The 16,096-nt window shown below is 41.3% G+C and overlaps 1 protein-coding gene across 1 annotated transcript in view; it reads left to right on the forward strand.

The window, feature by feature from the left end:
* The window catches only part of HMCN1 (hemicentin 1), a 5,606,893-nt gene that overhangs the window by 5,057,655 nt on the left and 533,142 nt on the right, over positions 1-16,096 (forward strand). The window contains exons 85-86 of the mRNA XM_044085314.1: positions 2,882-3,072; positions 4,041-4,122. Of these exons, the coding sequence (XP_043941249.1) occupies positions 2,882-3,072; positions 4,041-4,122 (273 nt within the window). The remainder of the gene's footprint in view (positions 1-2,881; positions 3,073-4,040; positions 4,123-16,096) is intronic.

Consider the following 16,096-nt stretch of genomic DNA (forward strand, 5'->3'; position numbering starts at 1 on the left):
TCTAGACTTCATCAGACAATTTAACACACATAGTTACTTCCTTTTTATGCAGTTTCAACAGGAAGGTCCACCCAGTTTTGAACTAATTAATTATGTCATTAAAGGCACAATATTTACAGTCACTAACTTAAAAAGCAGACAAAATATACAAACTGAAAAAAATTGCAGCTGGTGGGGCTGAAATGGCTTCCACAAGCCTGCAGACTTTTTTAAATGATGTTTGTCTTACAAACAACACTCAATGACCTTCTAATGGATATTTTTTAAATATTTTTAATGGAGAGGACAGTATTAATACATCTATACCTTGTGGACAACGCATTAATCAGTCTGTGAACATTAATTCGTCGGCAGCTACAGTTCCACCGTTAAAAGACTGCCTTGCAGAAACCTTTTCATTTGGTGAAGCATTAAGTTTTAGTGCAGATACAGGTACATATTTGTTAATGGGAAATAAGCCTCATTGTGTGCTCTTTAGCTCTAGGCTGTAGTCAAGTATAGGGTTGCTACATAAATCTGCAGATCTGTATGGAATATGTTTCTAACACATGCTTCAAGGAGTCTTTGAGTGAGGTGGTTGGGGTTGGGGGCAGGAGAAGACTGAAGTGGGCAACACCCACATGTTTTGGAGAAACGGTAATGGAGCTTGCACAAGATGCTAGCACCCAGGACCAAATACAAGCTAGCATCAGTAAGTTATATGCCCTAGCCACATGCATTCTAACAAGTCGACATGTTATCTAGCCACACTGCATCTTCTTACATCAGTTACATAGGAAGTAGTGTTCTCAGCAGAGACAGTGATACTTCTGTTACCAGACAGAGGAGGGGGAGAAGGTTGGAACATAGACTGTAATGGCTAGAAGTGTACATTTTAAGCAGCAGTGTTCTTCCAGGCAGTTTAAGCAGAGCATGGTAGGGGGAGAGCCAGGGAGGTTAAGAGGTCTGTGAGAAGGGGCATGACAGTATTCTAGTCTGCAGTGTTCCTGAGGCACATGGACTGGGAGCCACAAAGGGCTGTGACAATTGATTACACTGAATGTTATGCTATAATACTGAGTGGGGTCCTTCTGTATCACACGGATAACTTTTCTGCTAGGTGCACTGAGGTAGTTATTAGATTCATGGAACTGAGCATGTGTCCTTCTGTGTCATATCAGCAACTATTTTGCATAGGGACAGGGAAAACTTAACTCAGTGAATGTACTCCATATAAATTGCCTAAGCAGTCAGGTTGGTAACTGTGGAATAATTAATGGGGGCAAATCTGTAAAAGCAGCAGCATACCCTTAATACTACTGGCACAAACAGTTACTGCTGGTGTACTTCACATATTAATGAGCAAGTCCCATCACAAAATTTTAATACTCATATCACTGCATACACCTCATATCCCCCCCCCACACAAAAAAAAAAATATATATATATATATATATATATATATATATATATATATATATATATATATATGCATGCATCTCAAAGCTCAACCACTTTGTGTCTTAGTACTCCTTCTTACTCTTCTGTATATATTCCTCAATAATAACATTAGTTCTACTAAATCCTGATGGTGCTCCCTGCAAGGATCCACAACATTTCTAACAGTTACAGCCTATTATTAACACTCTGAACTGATTACCCTAAATCATCATCACAGTTTCAGCAACAGACAAGTCTCCTCTTTCACCTCTAAGTTTTCTAGCAAAGAAATATGCCCATTTCATTAAAGCTCTAGATTTGGATGCTAGAGATATAAACAAGAAATTAGAATGGATTTGTTCTATTATTATGGAGAATTTTAGCTGTAACTATGAAATCTATTACCAGAAAATGGATGAAGAACATTGCTCTACACTTTAATAATTTCCCCTCCCATCTTCAAGAAACCACAGAAATAATCAGAACACCTTCAAATGCTACTTTCACTGTTACCATGGACGAAAGCACTGAATTTAATTGAATTGTGGAATCAAGACTCACTTCATTCAAAAAAGAAATCACAAAGTACAAACTGAAGCAGTTAAACATAAAAGCCAGAAGAAGTAGCTGGATTGAACCCACTCTAAGTAATGCAGGCTGCAAATCACGACACAGTTGTAGAATGCAGAATCCACTTTAACTTCAGAACATAAAAATCCAAAGATGAGTACTTTCGTCCAGAAAGATCTAAACTTCATCAGACAATTTAACACACATAGTTACTTCCTTTTTATACAGTTTCAACAGGAAGTTTCACCCAGTTTTGAACTAATTAATTACGTCATTAAAGGCACAATACTTAACAGTCACTAACTTAAAAAGCAGACAAAATATATAATAATTTACAAAATTCCAGCTAGCTGTGCTGGCAGTTCCTCCTTTCATCGCAGTCTGTATTGTCAATGTTTGTTGTTAATGACATATATATATATATATATATATATATATATATATATATGTATATATATATATGTGTATAAATATATGTGCGTGTGTGTGTGCATGTGTGTGCGTGTGTGTCTGTGTGTGTGTGTGTCTGTGTGTGTGTCTGTGTGTGTCTATATATATATATATATATATATATATATATATATATATACATAAATATACACACATATAAATATAAACATAAATATTAAAAATATATATATTTCTAAAGTATGTTTGTGAGTATGTATGTTCTATATATACAAAACACACAGACATGCATGCACATACAAACCTCCCTCAACAAACTTCAGTCTGGATATGGTCATATGCAGTGAGGATATTATGCATTGTTTTCATATTTCTCTTTCTGCACTTTAATGACCATGTCTGTGAACTGCAATAAAGTACTTGTCATACATTATGTAGCATGTATTATGCAATGTGTAGATAAATGCTGGTCTCATTTTTCCAGAACCTCCAATTTTTGATGGTGACATTAACTCAAATCGTATTGAATCCTTGGGAGCTAATGCTGTTCTGAACTGTGAGGTCAGAGGAGATCCACCCCCTGAAATTCAGTGGAGTAAAAATGGAATTAACATTCAAATCAGCAACCGAATCCGCCAACTGAGTAACGGCTCCCTTGCTATCTATGGCACAGTGGTAAGTATCCCAGACTTCTTAGCCTGTACATCACATCACACTTGGTTAAGTAACAATAACTGGATTGTTGCTTACAGGCTGCAGAGTTGTAAAACAGTTTGCATTTATTTATTATGTATTCCTCAGTGGCCTTGTCTGACCTTGATATTTCCCATGCTGAATGATTTGCACATAGTTTTTTGTGAGTGACCCCTTCATGCTTAACAAATGAATACTGTAATTATGGCTAGGAACTGCATATGTGTTCTTCATGAGGGTGTTATAGTTCCTATACAGGTAGTCATATTCTATTTTGTAAAATAAGACTGCATTGTACATTAGAAATAATTGGAAAATACGCTGAATTTGAGGTGTGATGCAGAAAGCCACTGTTTCTCCAGAGAATCCACATAAAATATGTAGAATAGGGAATATATTTTTGTAGTGTAAAAACTTGAAATTTACTCAGCTGTCAAATTTTTCTTACGCACATTCTTTGTTCAAATGTCACTATACATTATTTGGTAGTTTGCTTATTTGCACAGCAACTAAAACAATTTTTTTATATAAAATACAACGTTTAAACTGTTTATAGGGTATTTTAGAGTCATATAGCCAGTTCCTCATTTCATTTGCCCGTAACTAAAAACATTTTGTGGTGGAATAAATTTAATGACTAAACATTATACTTGACAGAACACCATTTTCTGCAGCTGATGAAAATGAAATTTAATTTATTCGGCAACTGTGAAATAGTAACCGTGAGGATTTTAATTGTATTTGTTTTTGTTTTATTTTTTATTGGCCAAGTTATTCCCATTAGACCTGTGGCTGCCTAGCCTTCCATGCATTTGTGCATTGATAATGGAACCTATATTACTTTGTAGTAAAGAACTAAAATGCTAAGTGTGAGGATTCCTTATTTCATGAGCTATTGTTTATTTTTGTTCTTGCTCATTGTAATTGGTTGTGCTGACTTTCCTCTACAGAATGAAGATGCTGGGAAGTATAAATGTATTGCAACAAATGATGCTGGTGCTGTGGAGCGAGTCGTTACACTAACGCTGCAGAGTAAGAAACTGCTTCATTACTAAAATTTATGCAGAATAGCAAAAAAAATAAAAAAAACTCAGTAACTATAGTACTCTCTTCATGCGGTTAATTACAGAGAAAATTGTGCATCCTAATTCAGTTTAGTCATTACATGCAGAGTGCAACAAGAATGCTAACTGCAAAAATGATCTGTAGCTTCCATAAATTGTACATAGTCGTGAAAACAATGAGATTCAAGATGTTCTGCTGAGGTGGATTCAACACAGTTCATCTTTATTAACGAAGTACATGATTGACTGAGTGGCTGATGCCTGAGTGAATGATGTGTTGTTTATTTATATAGCTATGATAAGGTTTACTGACTGCATCACCTACTATTCTGTCTGCACCGATAGCCCATACAGTATACTTAACATGGTGAATAATGGAGTGTAGAATATGAAACAAAAAGTAGACCTCATTAGATGGAGACTATAAGCAAAGAATCCTATTCACTCAGTCCAGCCAATCCAACTTATGAAACCTCAAGATTCTTATAAGATCTAACTGAGCCAAACTAATGCTTCAGCCTCAAGCCCCTTTAAGAATTCTTTTGCCATCATGCTCTAGTGCACAAGGTTACCTCCTATTTCATTTATTGCAATCGCAAACAGATCTGTGAATTCCAACTCAGGGCATGGCTACATGCTCCTCCTCATACATTTCTTTTAAAATTAGTAAAATGAATTTTTTTATTGTTACTTATTTTTTCTTATGTCTTTACTGTTGACTCTTCCTTCTTATTAAAGCTCCTTTTCTCTTCAACTAATTTCATGATCAGGCATTTTCGCCACCACCTCTTTGTTTTTTAAAAAAAAAGAGTATGGTATAGTAAATTTTTAAATTAATACTATAGCTATTTCTTATGTAGTTTCTAATTTTTGTCATTGTTTCTTTTTTTGTGGTTAAATTTCAGTGTTTGAATGCTGCTGTTTCTTCAGCATGAATAAGGACAAAGAAAAAGGTTTTAAAAAGTGTCAAAAATATGGACACAAAATCCCACCTGATGACACCCATGAGCTACGTCTGGTGTGCTTGGAAGGGGATCATTTGCCAGAGGATTACTGCATATGTAAATCCTTCGAGCCCAAAGCATTGCCAGACTGTACAACCAAGCTTATAATTAAGGGTCTTTTGCCTCCAGATCCAGAAACTGCCAAAAACCAAAAATCCGTCATGGAAGAATAGCTCAAAGGAATCTGAATCCAGGAAATGACATCCAGAGGAATCAGAGCCATCTTTGGCTCAGAACATTCCCAGGTCACAAAGGGCTTCGGTGATGACTCCTATGCACTCTCCTCCATTTGCTTGACAGGTGTTGGAGCTAGTTGTGACAAATTTGGGAGATACTTCAGGTACAATAAACTGTTGGTAGAACACCTATTCAAGTCACTGTCAGCTATAGGACCCCCTCCATGAATCTACTTGAGTCTGTCAAGATACATCCGAACACCATGGTTTTGGACAACTTTAACTACCCATCCATTGACTGGGGAAATTACTTATGCACTAACTCACTTGCCCAAAGGTTCCTTGACTTCATTAACTCCAGTGACCTGGAACAGCTAGTTAACACCCCCACAAGGGGTGCCGTCATCCTGGATCTGGTGCTTACCAGTATGGGGTACCACTGTAGCATTCCCATTGTGAGGTTTTCCCTGGTGAGATCTGACCGTAAATCAGTCTCATTCAAAGTTGTTATAACACCTGACCCACCCCCAGCACCAACTAAACTAAAAAACTTCTCCAAAGCAGATTATAATCTCTTATGGGATGGTATAAATAGCTTCACTGCACCTCCCCCTCAGATGGAACTGACAGCTATGCCGAGTTCTACACAAATGCTTTATACAAATGGCTTAACAACTGTATTGATTCAGCCTTACCTGAATGGACCAAAACTAGCTCCTCAAGGAAGAGCAAATCTGTCTAGTGGACAACTGCCATTAACAGGCTTTACAATAAGAGGAAGAAATTGCTGTCTAAGAGTAAGAGTAAGTGAGACCTAAACTGGAAAAACTCCCTCCTCAGCTCAAACAAGCCAGTAAGACTTCTTGTGAAGTCCTCCAAATCTAGCTATGAATCTAAATTAGCTTCCTCAACTAAGGAAAACCATAAGGCGTTCTTTAGTTACATCTGTAAACTAAAAGGAAAGGCCCAGATTTGTGCCAAACTGGTAGTTAATGATACCACATATACCAAGCCTGTGGACATTGCTATCCTGTTAGCCTACAAGTTCTGTGAAAATTTCACTCCCCTGTGCCCTCCACACTTACCCCTAGACATCCCTACCACCTATCCTCTACCTTGTTTCTCTAAAGAGCAGGTCACGCACGTCCTCTCTAAGGTGAAAAATACAGCATCCATGGGATCTGATGACATCCCAGGCTGCATCCTACATGGGCTCAAACAAGAATTAGCAACACGATTGGGTACTCTTTTCAGTTATAGTTAAGCATAGTTAAGCACTGGCTTCATCTCAGCGGAATGGGAAGAGGCCACAGTTATTCCCTTGCACAAAGACACTATAGACCTATTAGCCTGACTAGCCTTATCTGCAAGGCCATGGAGAGAATCATTGTGGACCTTATCAGCAAAGATATTGGTAACCTCCATGCACTTGACCCTACCTAATTTGGATTTGTCAAAGAGAGAGCATGCCTGTTAAACCTGGTAGACTTCTTCAAGACAGTTAGCAAGAACCTGGACTAGGAGAATCTGTGCATACAGCATACTTAGACTTAGCCAAGGCCTTTGACATATTTTCTCCCACTCATGCATAATTGACAAACTCACCCAGCTAGGTATAAACCTGTATATCATTAGATGGGTCACTAACTGGCTCACTGATAGAACCCATATACTCAAAATAGGGGAATCCACCTTAAACAGCAGACCTGTAGCCAGTGGTGTTCCACAGGGATCAGTCCTGGGCCATCTACTGTTTGAAATCTATTTCTCAGAAGTGCAATCTAAAACTAAAAATCTGTGGCTGACAAAGTTTGCTGATTACTGCAAACTGGTGGTGGTCATAGAATTCCAAATGATAGCATCCTACATGAGGGTCTTACAGAAACAAATGACTGATGCCAAAGTCATGGCCTTAAACACAATGAAAAAAATGTGGTTGGGAGGGTGGCCTAATGGTTAAGGTGTTTGCCTTCCAAACACAAGGGTTTGTTGGAGGCAGCGTCTTGGCAATTGGCTTAAATAAAATGGCTCGGGCGGGCAGTTAGCTTTTTAGTAAATTATTATTCAGCTCTATTCAGTCGCTACCGCTTGCTCAATATGCAAAATCAACTTCACCTCCCATCCATCCATCAGGGCCACAAGACTTAAGACTTGAACAAACTATTAATAGGGGATTGATTGGAGGAAGGGGACATATCAAGAAGACTATGCTGTATGAACAAAAACAAAATCAGGTGATGTGAGGCAGAGCACCTGCTGGCCCCTTGTCAGAGAGAAATCTTGACCAATGGATGGGAGATTGCAGATATACCCCAGGGACCTCCTGTGTGTCTTGCTCGACAGAGTACTAGGGGGTGGTAAGTTTCACAAAAAATGGAGCTAGGCTTGTAAATGCCCTCGGGCAGATAGCTATGAACCTATCCCTTTTGCTAAGAGTTATGTTCCTACTAACTACCACATCAATAACAACACCCTAAGTATGCACTCAGTGGTGAGAGAGGTGGGCACACAGTTTGACAGCAACCTTACCTTTGATCACCATGTCTCCATATTCGTATTGCTCATCTCATAAGTAAGGGCATTGCCTCCAGATAAAAAGAAGTTGTAAACTTCCTGTACTCTTCCCTCATCAGACCAATAATTGAGTACAATGGCCCTTCTGGTATGTACCTTTCCAAGCACTTTCAGCAGTTGGAAAGACCACAAAGGTTGCTCATATGGAATATTCAAGGTCTTCAGCATCTGTCCTATGAGGATCATCTGAAATCAATGTCAATTTGTTCTGTTTTAGACCAACAGCTCAGAGGCGATCTCTGCCTTGCATATAAGGCAATCTTTGACCCTGCTTTATTGGAAATGCTGCATATCCATAATTCAAATGGTACACGGGTTACTCGCTCTAACGGCCTTAACCTGGTATGTGACATTAATAGAATTTGCTGGAGGGACAGATTTGTCTCCCAGAGGTTACCACACCTTTGAACAGACTCCCACTTCATGTCAAGCAGAGCACCTCATTGGCCCTCTTCAAACACAATCTGGACGATTGGATGGGTATCAGTAAATTCACTGCAGGGGTTCCACCTATGTCTCTCTTGGACAGAGGTGATAGGTGCTGATTATGGAAATAAAGGTAAACTTGGCTAGGCTTGTAAGGGCCCTAGGGTCATTAGCCGAGTAACCTGCTATGATCCTATCATCCTGTGATCTTCTAAGATCCCATCTCAGCTCCCTTCTACTTTCATTTATTTTCTTCAGGTCCTACAAGAGTACTTGTGAGGCAGATTTGAATCACTTAATGAGAACTTTCCTAAAGACTCAGAGATAGGAGTCCTTCAGTTCCCTTAATTTCTGCTGATTGATGGGACTGGCCCTTTGTCCCCTCTTCTAGCACCTTCCCTGGTACAGATTCAAGCACCAGTGGTTTCATACCCCATCTTGGAATCATGGTCTGTTCCCTCTGTATTGATCACAGGACCTGTTTAGGATTTAAGTTGCCTGACCTCTGAGAATGCCAAAGCTGAGGCATCTTGGAACCATCAATTCTATGCTAGGTTCTCAGCACCTTCATAGGAACTGTCTCAGAAGGTTTGATTGTCAGTGGTAGAGACATTGACCCTTGCGTCCTCATTTCTGATCCCCTATTCAAAGCCATCTGTGCTGTTCAGTGCTGCCCATTTCTCATACATGAGGAAGAGACTAGGTCACGAAGAGGCATCTTTGGATACTGCAGAGTTTGCCACAGCTTTTCAGGTTGTGGGAAGGATAATCTCATCTCCTTTAGAGTTGACACAAAGACCTCCATGGAATTGGTTTCACCCTATGACTTCCACTCATTCTCGCCCTAACTCCATTATACGTCCTTGAGTTAGGGTTCAGGGTCAAGCCTAAAAGCTACTGCTCAACAGCAGGTGGAGTCCTCTGAGAAGTTGGGATGCACTCCCCCCGATGTTTAGAGAAATAATACATGTAAAAGGAGAGACATTGACTCCCCAGCAGAGTCAGCCACATAGACACTGATTCAAATGATAGAGAGGGTAATCCTAGTTCCCTCCTGAAGATGTCACTTTTGGCAAGATCCTGGAACTTATGAATGAGAGGAGATCTTGCCCCAGTGACCACCCCAAGATGAGAAGTTTCACTTTGGGACCTATAGCTTGACAACCTTTGCTTCTTGGTTGTTCCCTCCAGCAGATAAATTAATAGATCAGACTGTTATGAGTTCATGGCAGGGATCCGTTTCATGTGAACTGGTACCTCGGAAGCCAGAAAAAATTCTTATGCCCCCCCAGAAAAGCAACATTGGTCCAAAAGTCCATTGGTGGATTCCATCATCATGGCAGCAGCAAAAAAGGAGGAGTTGAGTGGCAATACAGTCACTACCCATCTGGATTCCAGGCCTATGGACATACTAGGGAAGTGGGCATATACTTCAAGCACCTTCAAACCTAGGACCCTGAACTACACACTCACAAACCACTTTCATAGGGATCTGGCACAATAGGTTCATTTCACTCTGAGAAGCTCCCAGCATCGGACTCAAAGAAACAGTTGGAAACGTCTCTTAGCATAATGATTAACATTTAAAACTTTGTCATGTAGCTAATATACACTGCAGTTTTTGGCATTTTAAACCTCGTCATGTAGCTAATACACCGTGACGCTGCTGACATTTCAAACCTCGTCATGTAGCTAATACACCGTGATGCTGCTGACATTTCAAACCTCGTCATGTAGCTAATACACCGTGACGCTGCTGACATTTCAAACCTCGTCATGTAGCTAATACACCGTGACACTGCTGACATTTCAAACCTCGTCATGTAGCTAATACACCATGACGCTGCTGACATTTCAAACCTCGTCATGTAGCTAATACACCATGATGCTGCTGACATTTCAAACCTCGTCATGTAGCTAATAGACAATGCAGCCATTGCAGCTTCTAGGGCAGCCCAAGCAGGTAATACTATGAGATGTCAGGTCTGACTGTGTCTGTGTGTTTTCATGAACAGCTTCAATGAGTCCTTTGCAAATGATGGGTCTTCATTGTTTTTTCCTTCTATGAAGTAGAGAATGCAGAAGTGTGAAAAGGGTGTTAAAACACCTTCTGACATCGGAGTGAGACTTGAGGCATCACAAAAATGCATAGCAGGAAACAAAAGGGCCCAAAGGCAATTTGATTTTGAAAATCCAAGCTGCAATCATTCAAGACAACTTCTGGTGACTAAAGTAGATGTGGCTCTTTCAATAGACACAGGCCGAGAGTACGAGGGGGTCTGCATGCCATGGATATTGTGGATCCTTTTCCTACAGGTAGCCTCACTGTCCCTGAAGGTCTGCCCATCTGTTTTTCTCTGGAGGCAGTCAAGGGTCGTTTATCCCTCTATTCTCCTGTGTGGACAGCCATCAGTCAAGGTAGATGGGTAAGAGAGATAATATCCAAAGGATATTCAATGCTGTTTTCACAACCCCATAATATCCAAAAATGCCACTTCTAGATGTACCACCCCATCAGTGGTAAAAGGGAAAATCATCTCCTTGCTTGTCTTCTTGCTTCAAAAAAGAGCTTTTGAAGAGGCCTCTCCAGACCAGACATGGTCACAGGATTTTATTCCAGGTTCTTTTTGGTTCCAAATAAAACTAGGGACCTCCGGTCAATATTGAATCTTGGTCAGTTGAATGTCTTTGTCAAAAAGCCCCAATTCATGATGGTCACAGTGCAGCCAATTTTACTTTGCCACAGGGCAAATGACTGGATGTGCTTTGTCGATCTTTAAGATGCCTTACTCCACATCAGCCAGTCCTTTATCATTGCCCTTTGGTCACACTGCAGTCCCCAGGGTATTCATCAAGTTCATAGCAATTGTAGCAGCTTATCTATGCCTTATCTGGGTGAGTGGACACCTTGCTGCCCCAACAATGGTGTCTGTGATCAAAGCCAGAGACTATTTGCTCCATCCCTGCCTGCCCTTGTGCATTTCAGTAGACTACCAAAAGTCATTCCAGCATCCATCTCAGATGATTCAGTTTATTGGTTGTCATCTGGACAGGGCTACTTCAGTAGTGTGTCTTCAGTCAGGCATAATTCAGACACTGAAACTAGCCATTCAAGTCCTTCTCCAGTCTTCCTTTCCTATGGCTGCTTTAGTAATTAACATCCTAGGCCTCATGTATCCTGGTGGTATATTTTGTTTGTTATAATACAGGAATTCTTCAATGGTTTCTCAAAGGTGAGTGGTCTCAGCTTTGCCAAACCCACTCAGCTCCAATCATTATAACCAGTCTTTGCAAACAACATTTACAGCTGTAGCTAGATTCCTCTTACGTACATTCCAGCAGACAGTTTGCTCTTCAGCCACCTGCAGCAGTGGTTAGCATGGAAGCTTTATTTGGCCTAGGGTGAGAGTGGCATTACAAAAGAAGAGTGGTTCAAGGTTTACAGAGTCTAGAAGAGGCCAACCTTCATGCCAATATCCTGGAGATGCGGGCAGTTCTCCTAGCACTACAAGAACTTCATGATTGTCTTCATCTGGGCATGATTTGTGTCCAGACAGTCAATATGATGGTGAGTTGGGATGTCAGCAAGCAATGGGGGCAAGTCATATCCCTTTTGCCACGAAGTACTGAGGTGGACAATAGGCTTGCATCACTTTCTGTTGCCATTTGGCATCCCAGGGGTGCACATTTGCTTTGTGTACAGGTCAAATGGGGTGATCCTGATACCTCCTGAATGGTCTTTCAATCCAGCAGTGGCACAGCAGAAATTCTATTGCTGAGGCCATCCTCGCTGTGGTTTCTTTGCTTTCCCATCCAGTACCAAGTGTAGCAAGTACTTTGCCATAGTCCTGCCAAAGGGACAGGCCTCAAGAGTCACTTTGGTTAAGCAGTGTTCCCTTGTACTACTATATGTTTTTTCACCATTACCCCAATTGCAAAAAGCAGTCAAGACATGTGCAATTCTCATTGCCCCATTCTGGCCCAGGCAAGTCTGGTTTCCCTTTCTTAGGCTTAATCTCAGAGAACCAACACATTATCTGGCCTCTCACGCATGCAGGAAGCCTCATTCGGACCTTCTCAACCTCAAGATAATCTCTTGGTTTCTCCATTTCTAGTGACAGCTAACAATCCAGCCCTTTCATCTAATGTAGTTAGAATTTTGTCAACTTCTCAGAAGGGAAACACTTGCAAGTTATATCGCAGGAAATGCTGACACTTAGATATTTGGGTATTCTCCAAAGATATTGACCCCTTTTCAGCCTCCATCCCAGCTGTTTGTTTCCTAGCATATATGTTTGATTCAGGATCCAGTTTCTCTACTATAAAGTCCCAATTAGCAGCCATGCAGCTATTTCTAATTTTCACATGAGTCAAGAGGAATGCTCATTGGCCTTTCATAAACTTTGTAAGGAATTCCTTAAAGGAGTTTTCTTACTTGGGTCATCAATTAGAGAACCTGTTCCTCCTTGGGACCTCAGTCTTGTGCAAAAGGCTTTGATAAAACCTTCATTTGAACCAGTGTTTGCAGCTCATTTGAAATTTCTCTCTCGGAAAGCCTTGTTTCTTACGGCTGTAACTTACATGAGAAGGGTGTTGGAGTTTTAGGCATTCTCTTCCTTGATACCTTATTTAGTTTTCCACAGAGACAGACTCTTCCTCTGTGCAAATCTATCTTTTCTACACAAGGTGGCTTCTGAGGCAGCCATGGTTTAGCCAGTTTACCTGCCAATCTTTTTACCATACCATACAAATAAATGAAAATATATCCTGTATACCCTGGGCATCCATAGGCAACTACAGTTTTACCTTCATAGAGCCAAATCCTACAGAAAAGACATTCAGCTTTTCATTTTTTACAGCTGATAAACTTGGTTACCATGTGTCCAAAATCAGTCTTTCTGAGTGGCTTTCAAGTTGAATTCCTACTTGTACTCAAACCATAATCATACTTGGCCAGATACAGCTAAGGCCCATTCCAGTAGGTCAGTGGCTACTTCCACAGCCTTTCTCAAGTACTCCTCCACTGATGAGATTTGTGCAGGAACAACCTGGTCATCAAAGCATACATTCATTAAGCACTACAAATTGTATTCCATTTCTGTGGCTAGACCTTCCTTATAATTCACTACACTTAAGGGTCTCCTGTCACGATGCCACCCACGAGTTCAGGGAGCTTGGGATTCTGACCCATCAATCAGATCTGTTGGACTGAATTGATAGAATGTGGAAGTTATGTAATTACTATAATAGGTTCATAGGTTCATAGGTTCGTACTAGGCTATCTGCCCTAGGGCATTTATAAGCCTAGCCAGAGTGTATGTGGCTTACACCACCCCTTAGGATGAGAATACTATGCCCTTTTAGGGTTTAGTTTACTATGCCTCTGTCTAGTAGTGACAAAGAGATGACCCCCGGGGTAAACCTACAATCTCCCATCCACTCGTCGAGATTTCTCTTGAATAGAGTCAGTGAGGGGCTCTGCCTAACATGGACTGGGATTCTGTTCCAGAGTGTAGGGAGCCTCTGGGTTATGAATCTGTCCCTCCAGCACATTCTATTTATTTCTGTGTTGAGGTTTAAGTCACTTGTTCTCGTGGCTCTGATGGATTTGGATTTTCTGAGGTGGAGCATGTCCATTAATTCAGGATTGGACATGGCCTTGTACGTCAGGCACAGATCACCTCTGAGTAGGTGGTATGTGACTGAATAGAGCTGGAGTTTTTCAGTCGGGCAGCATATGACATATGTTTAAGACCCTTTATCCTCTTGGTGAGGAACGTTTGGGGTCTTTCCAACTGCTGCAGGTGTCGGGTGAGATACATCCCAAATGGGGCATTGTACTCAATCATTGGCCTGATAAGAGAAGAGTACAGGGGCACAATGACCTCTCTTGATCTAGATGTGAAACCCTTCATGATAAGGTGGGCAATATAGAAGGTCTTCCCAACCACTTTGGCAATGTGAGTGTCAAATGAGAGATTACTGTCAACCTGGGTCCCTAGGTCCCTGATTACCTCTTCCGTACTTAATGGATTACCGCCTATGTGGTAATTTGTCAGTACCTTGTTTTTCCCAAAGGGTATGACTATACATTTTTTGGCGTTTAGCTTAAGGCCATGGCTCTGGCACCAATTATCCGTTTCTATGAGGCCTCTCTGAAGGATGTTTGTGTTCGCTGGAGTATCAATTATGGCGCCCAGTTTGCAGTCATCTGCGAACTTTGTCAGCCACAATCCTCCTATGTTTGCCTGTACCTCGGAAAAATAAATGCCGAACAAGAGGGGTCCCAGGACTGAGCCCTGTGGGACACCGCTTGTGACTGGCTTAGAGTCTGACATAGCTCCAGCAACTCTGACCCTGTGGGTTCTGTCCTTGAGCCAGTTTGCAACCCATCTTGTGACATATGGGTTTACATTTAAGCTGGTGAGTTTGTCTATGATGCCCGAGTGGGGTATTGTGTCAAAGGCTTTGCAAGGTCAAGGTAGGCTGTGTGAACTGCCTTACCCTCATCAATGGCCTTAGTGACTGTTTCAAAAAAGTCGACCAAGTTCAGAAGGCAGGATCTTCCCTTGACAAAGCCAAATTGGGTAGGATCCAATGTCTGTAGGTCCCCAATGTCTTTGTTTATGAGTTCCATAATGATCCTCTCCATAGCTTTGCAGACCAGGCTCATCAGACTTATGGGGCGGTAATTTCCAGGGTCCGTAGAAGCACCGCCTTTGTGAAGTGGGACCACTGTTGCCGTACACCACTCTTTGGGTACGTATCCTGTGGTAAGGCTAAGATTAAAGAGCAGCCTTATGTGTGGGTTTAGTTCCTCTTGGAGTTCATGTAGCACACAGCCCGGGACACCATCCGGTCCCATTGATGCTGTGTTTTTAGCTTTAGAGAGGGCGGCTCTCACCTGGGCATCTGAGATGTTAGGGAGGCTACACTCTGCTGGGATAGTTATTTCTCCTTTTCGGGAGGGAGGAGAAATTTGCACTGAACCTGTCTGCCAGAATGTTGGCAATGTCAGTGGGTTCAGTGTATTTTGTGTCATTTTGGACTAACTCTGAGCATATCTGGGAGTTTCCACCCAGGTTTCTAACATAGCTAAAGAAGGCCTTGTGATTGTCTTTTGTGTCATTTGCGATTTTTCTCTCAAAGTTGGCCTTGGATGATTTTATGAGTGATCGTAGTTTTTGCTAGTACTGATCAGAGATGCCTTTCCTTTTAGGGATTTTGCTCTGTCATGTAGTAGCTTCCTCCTTCTGTTGTAAAGTTTGTTTATGGCTGGGGTCCACCAGACCGTCGCCTGCCTTTGCGGGAATGGGTCTTGGTTTTATTTGGGATTGCATGATCCATGCATTCTTGAAGGTGCCCATAGAAGGCATTTGCAAGGGATTCAGCAGTGTGGATTGTGGTTTCCACTGGCCCAGGGGCCTTGAAAGATACCACTTCAGTCTTAAGAAGTGTGAAGTTTGCTTTTGAGAAGTTCTTCACTGTGGTCTTTTGTGCAGGGGGGGGGGGCGGGATGTGGATTTCCAGTGAGATTAATTTATGGTCTGATCTTACCAAAGAGGGATGTACTTCCGGTGTGGAGCATTTTGTCCCCATGTTTGTGATGATCAGGTCTAGTATATTGTCTCCTCTTGTGGGAATGGTGACTAGTTGTTCCATTGCATTTGAGTTTATGAATTCTAAGAACCTTTGAGCTAGAATGTTGGGGCTTGAGTAATGTTCCCAGTCTATGTTTGGGTAGTTGAAGTCTCCCAAAATG

The sequence above is a fragment of the Protopterus annectens genome, chromosome 10.part0 (assembly GCF_019279795.1).
Source record: "Protopterus annectens isolate FY-2018-M chromosome 10.part0, PAN1.0, whole genome shotgun sequence".
NCBI lineage: Eukaryota > Metazoa > Chordata > Ceratodontiformes > Protopteridae > Protopterus > Protopterus annectens.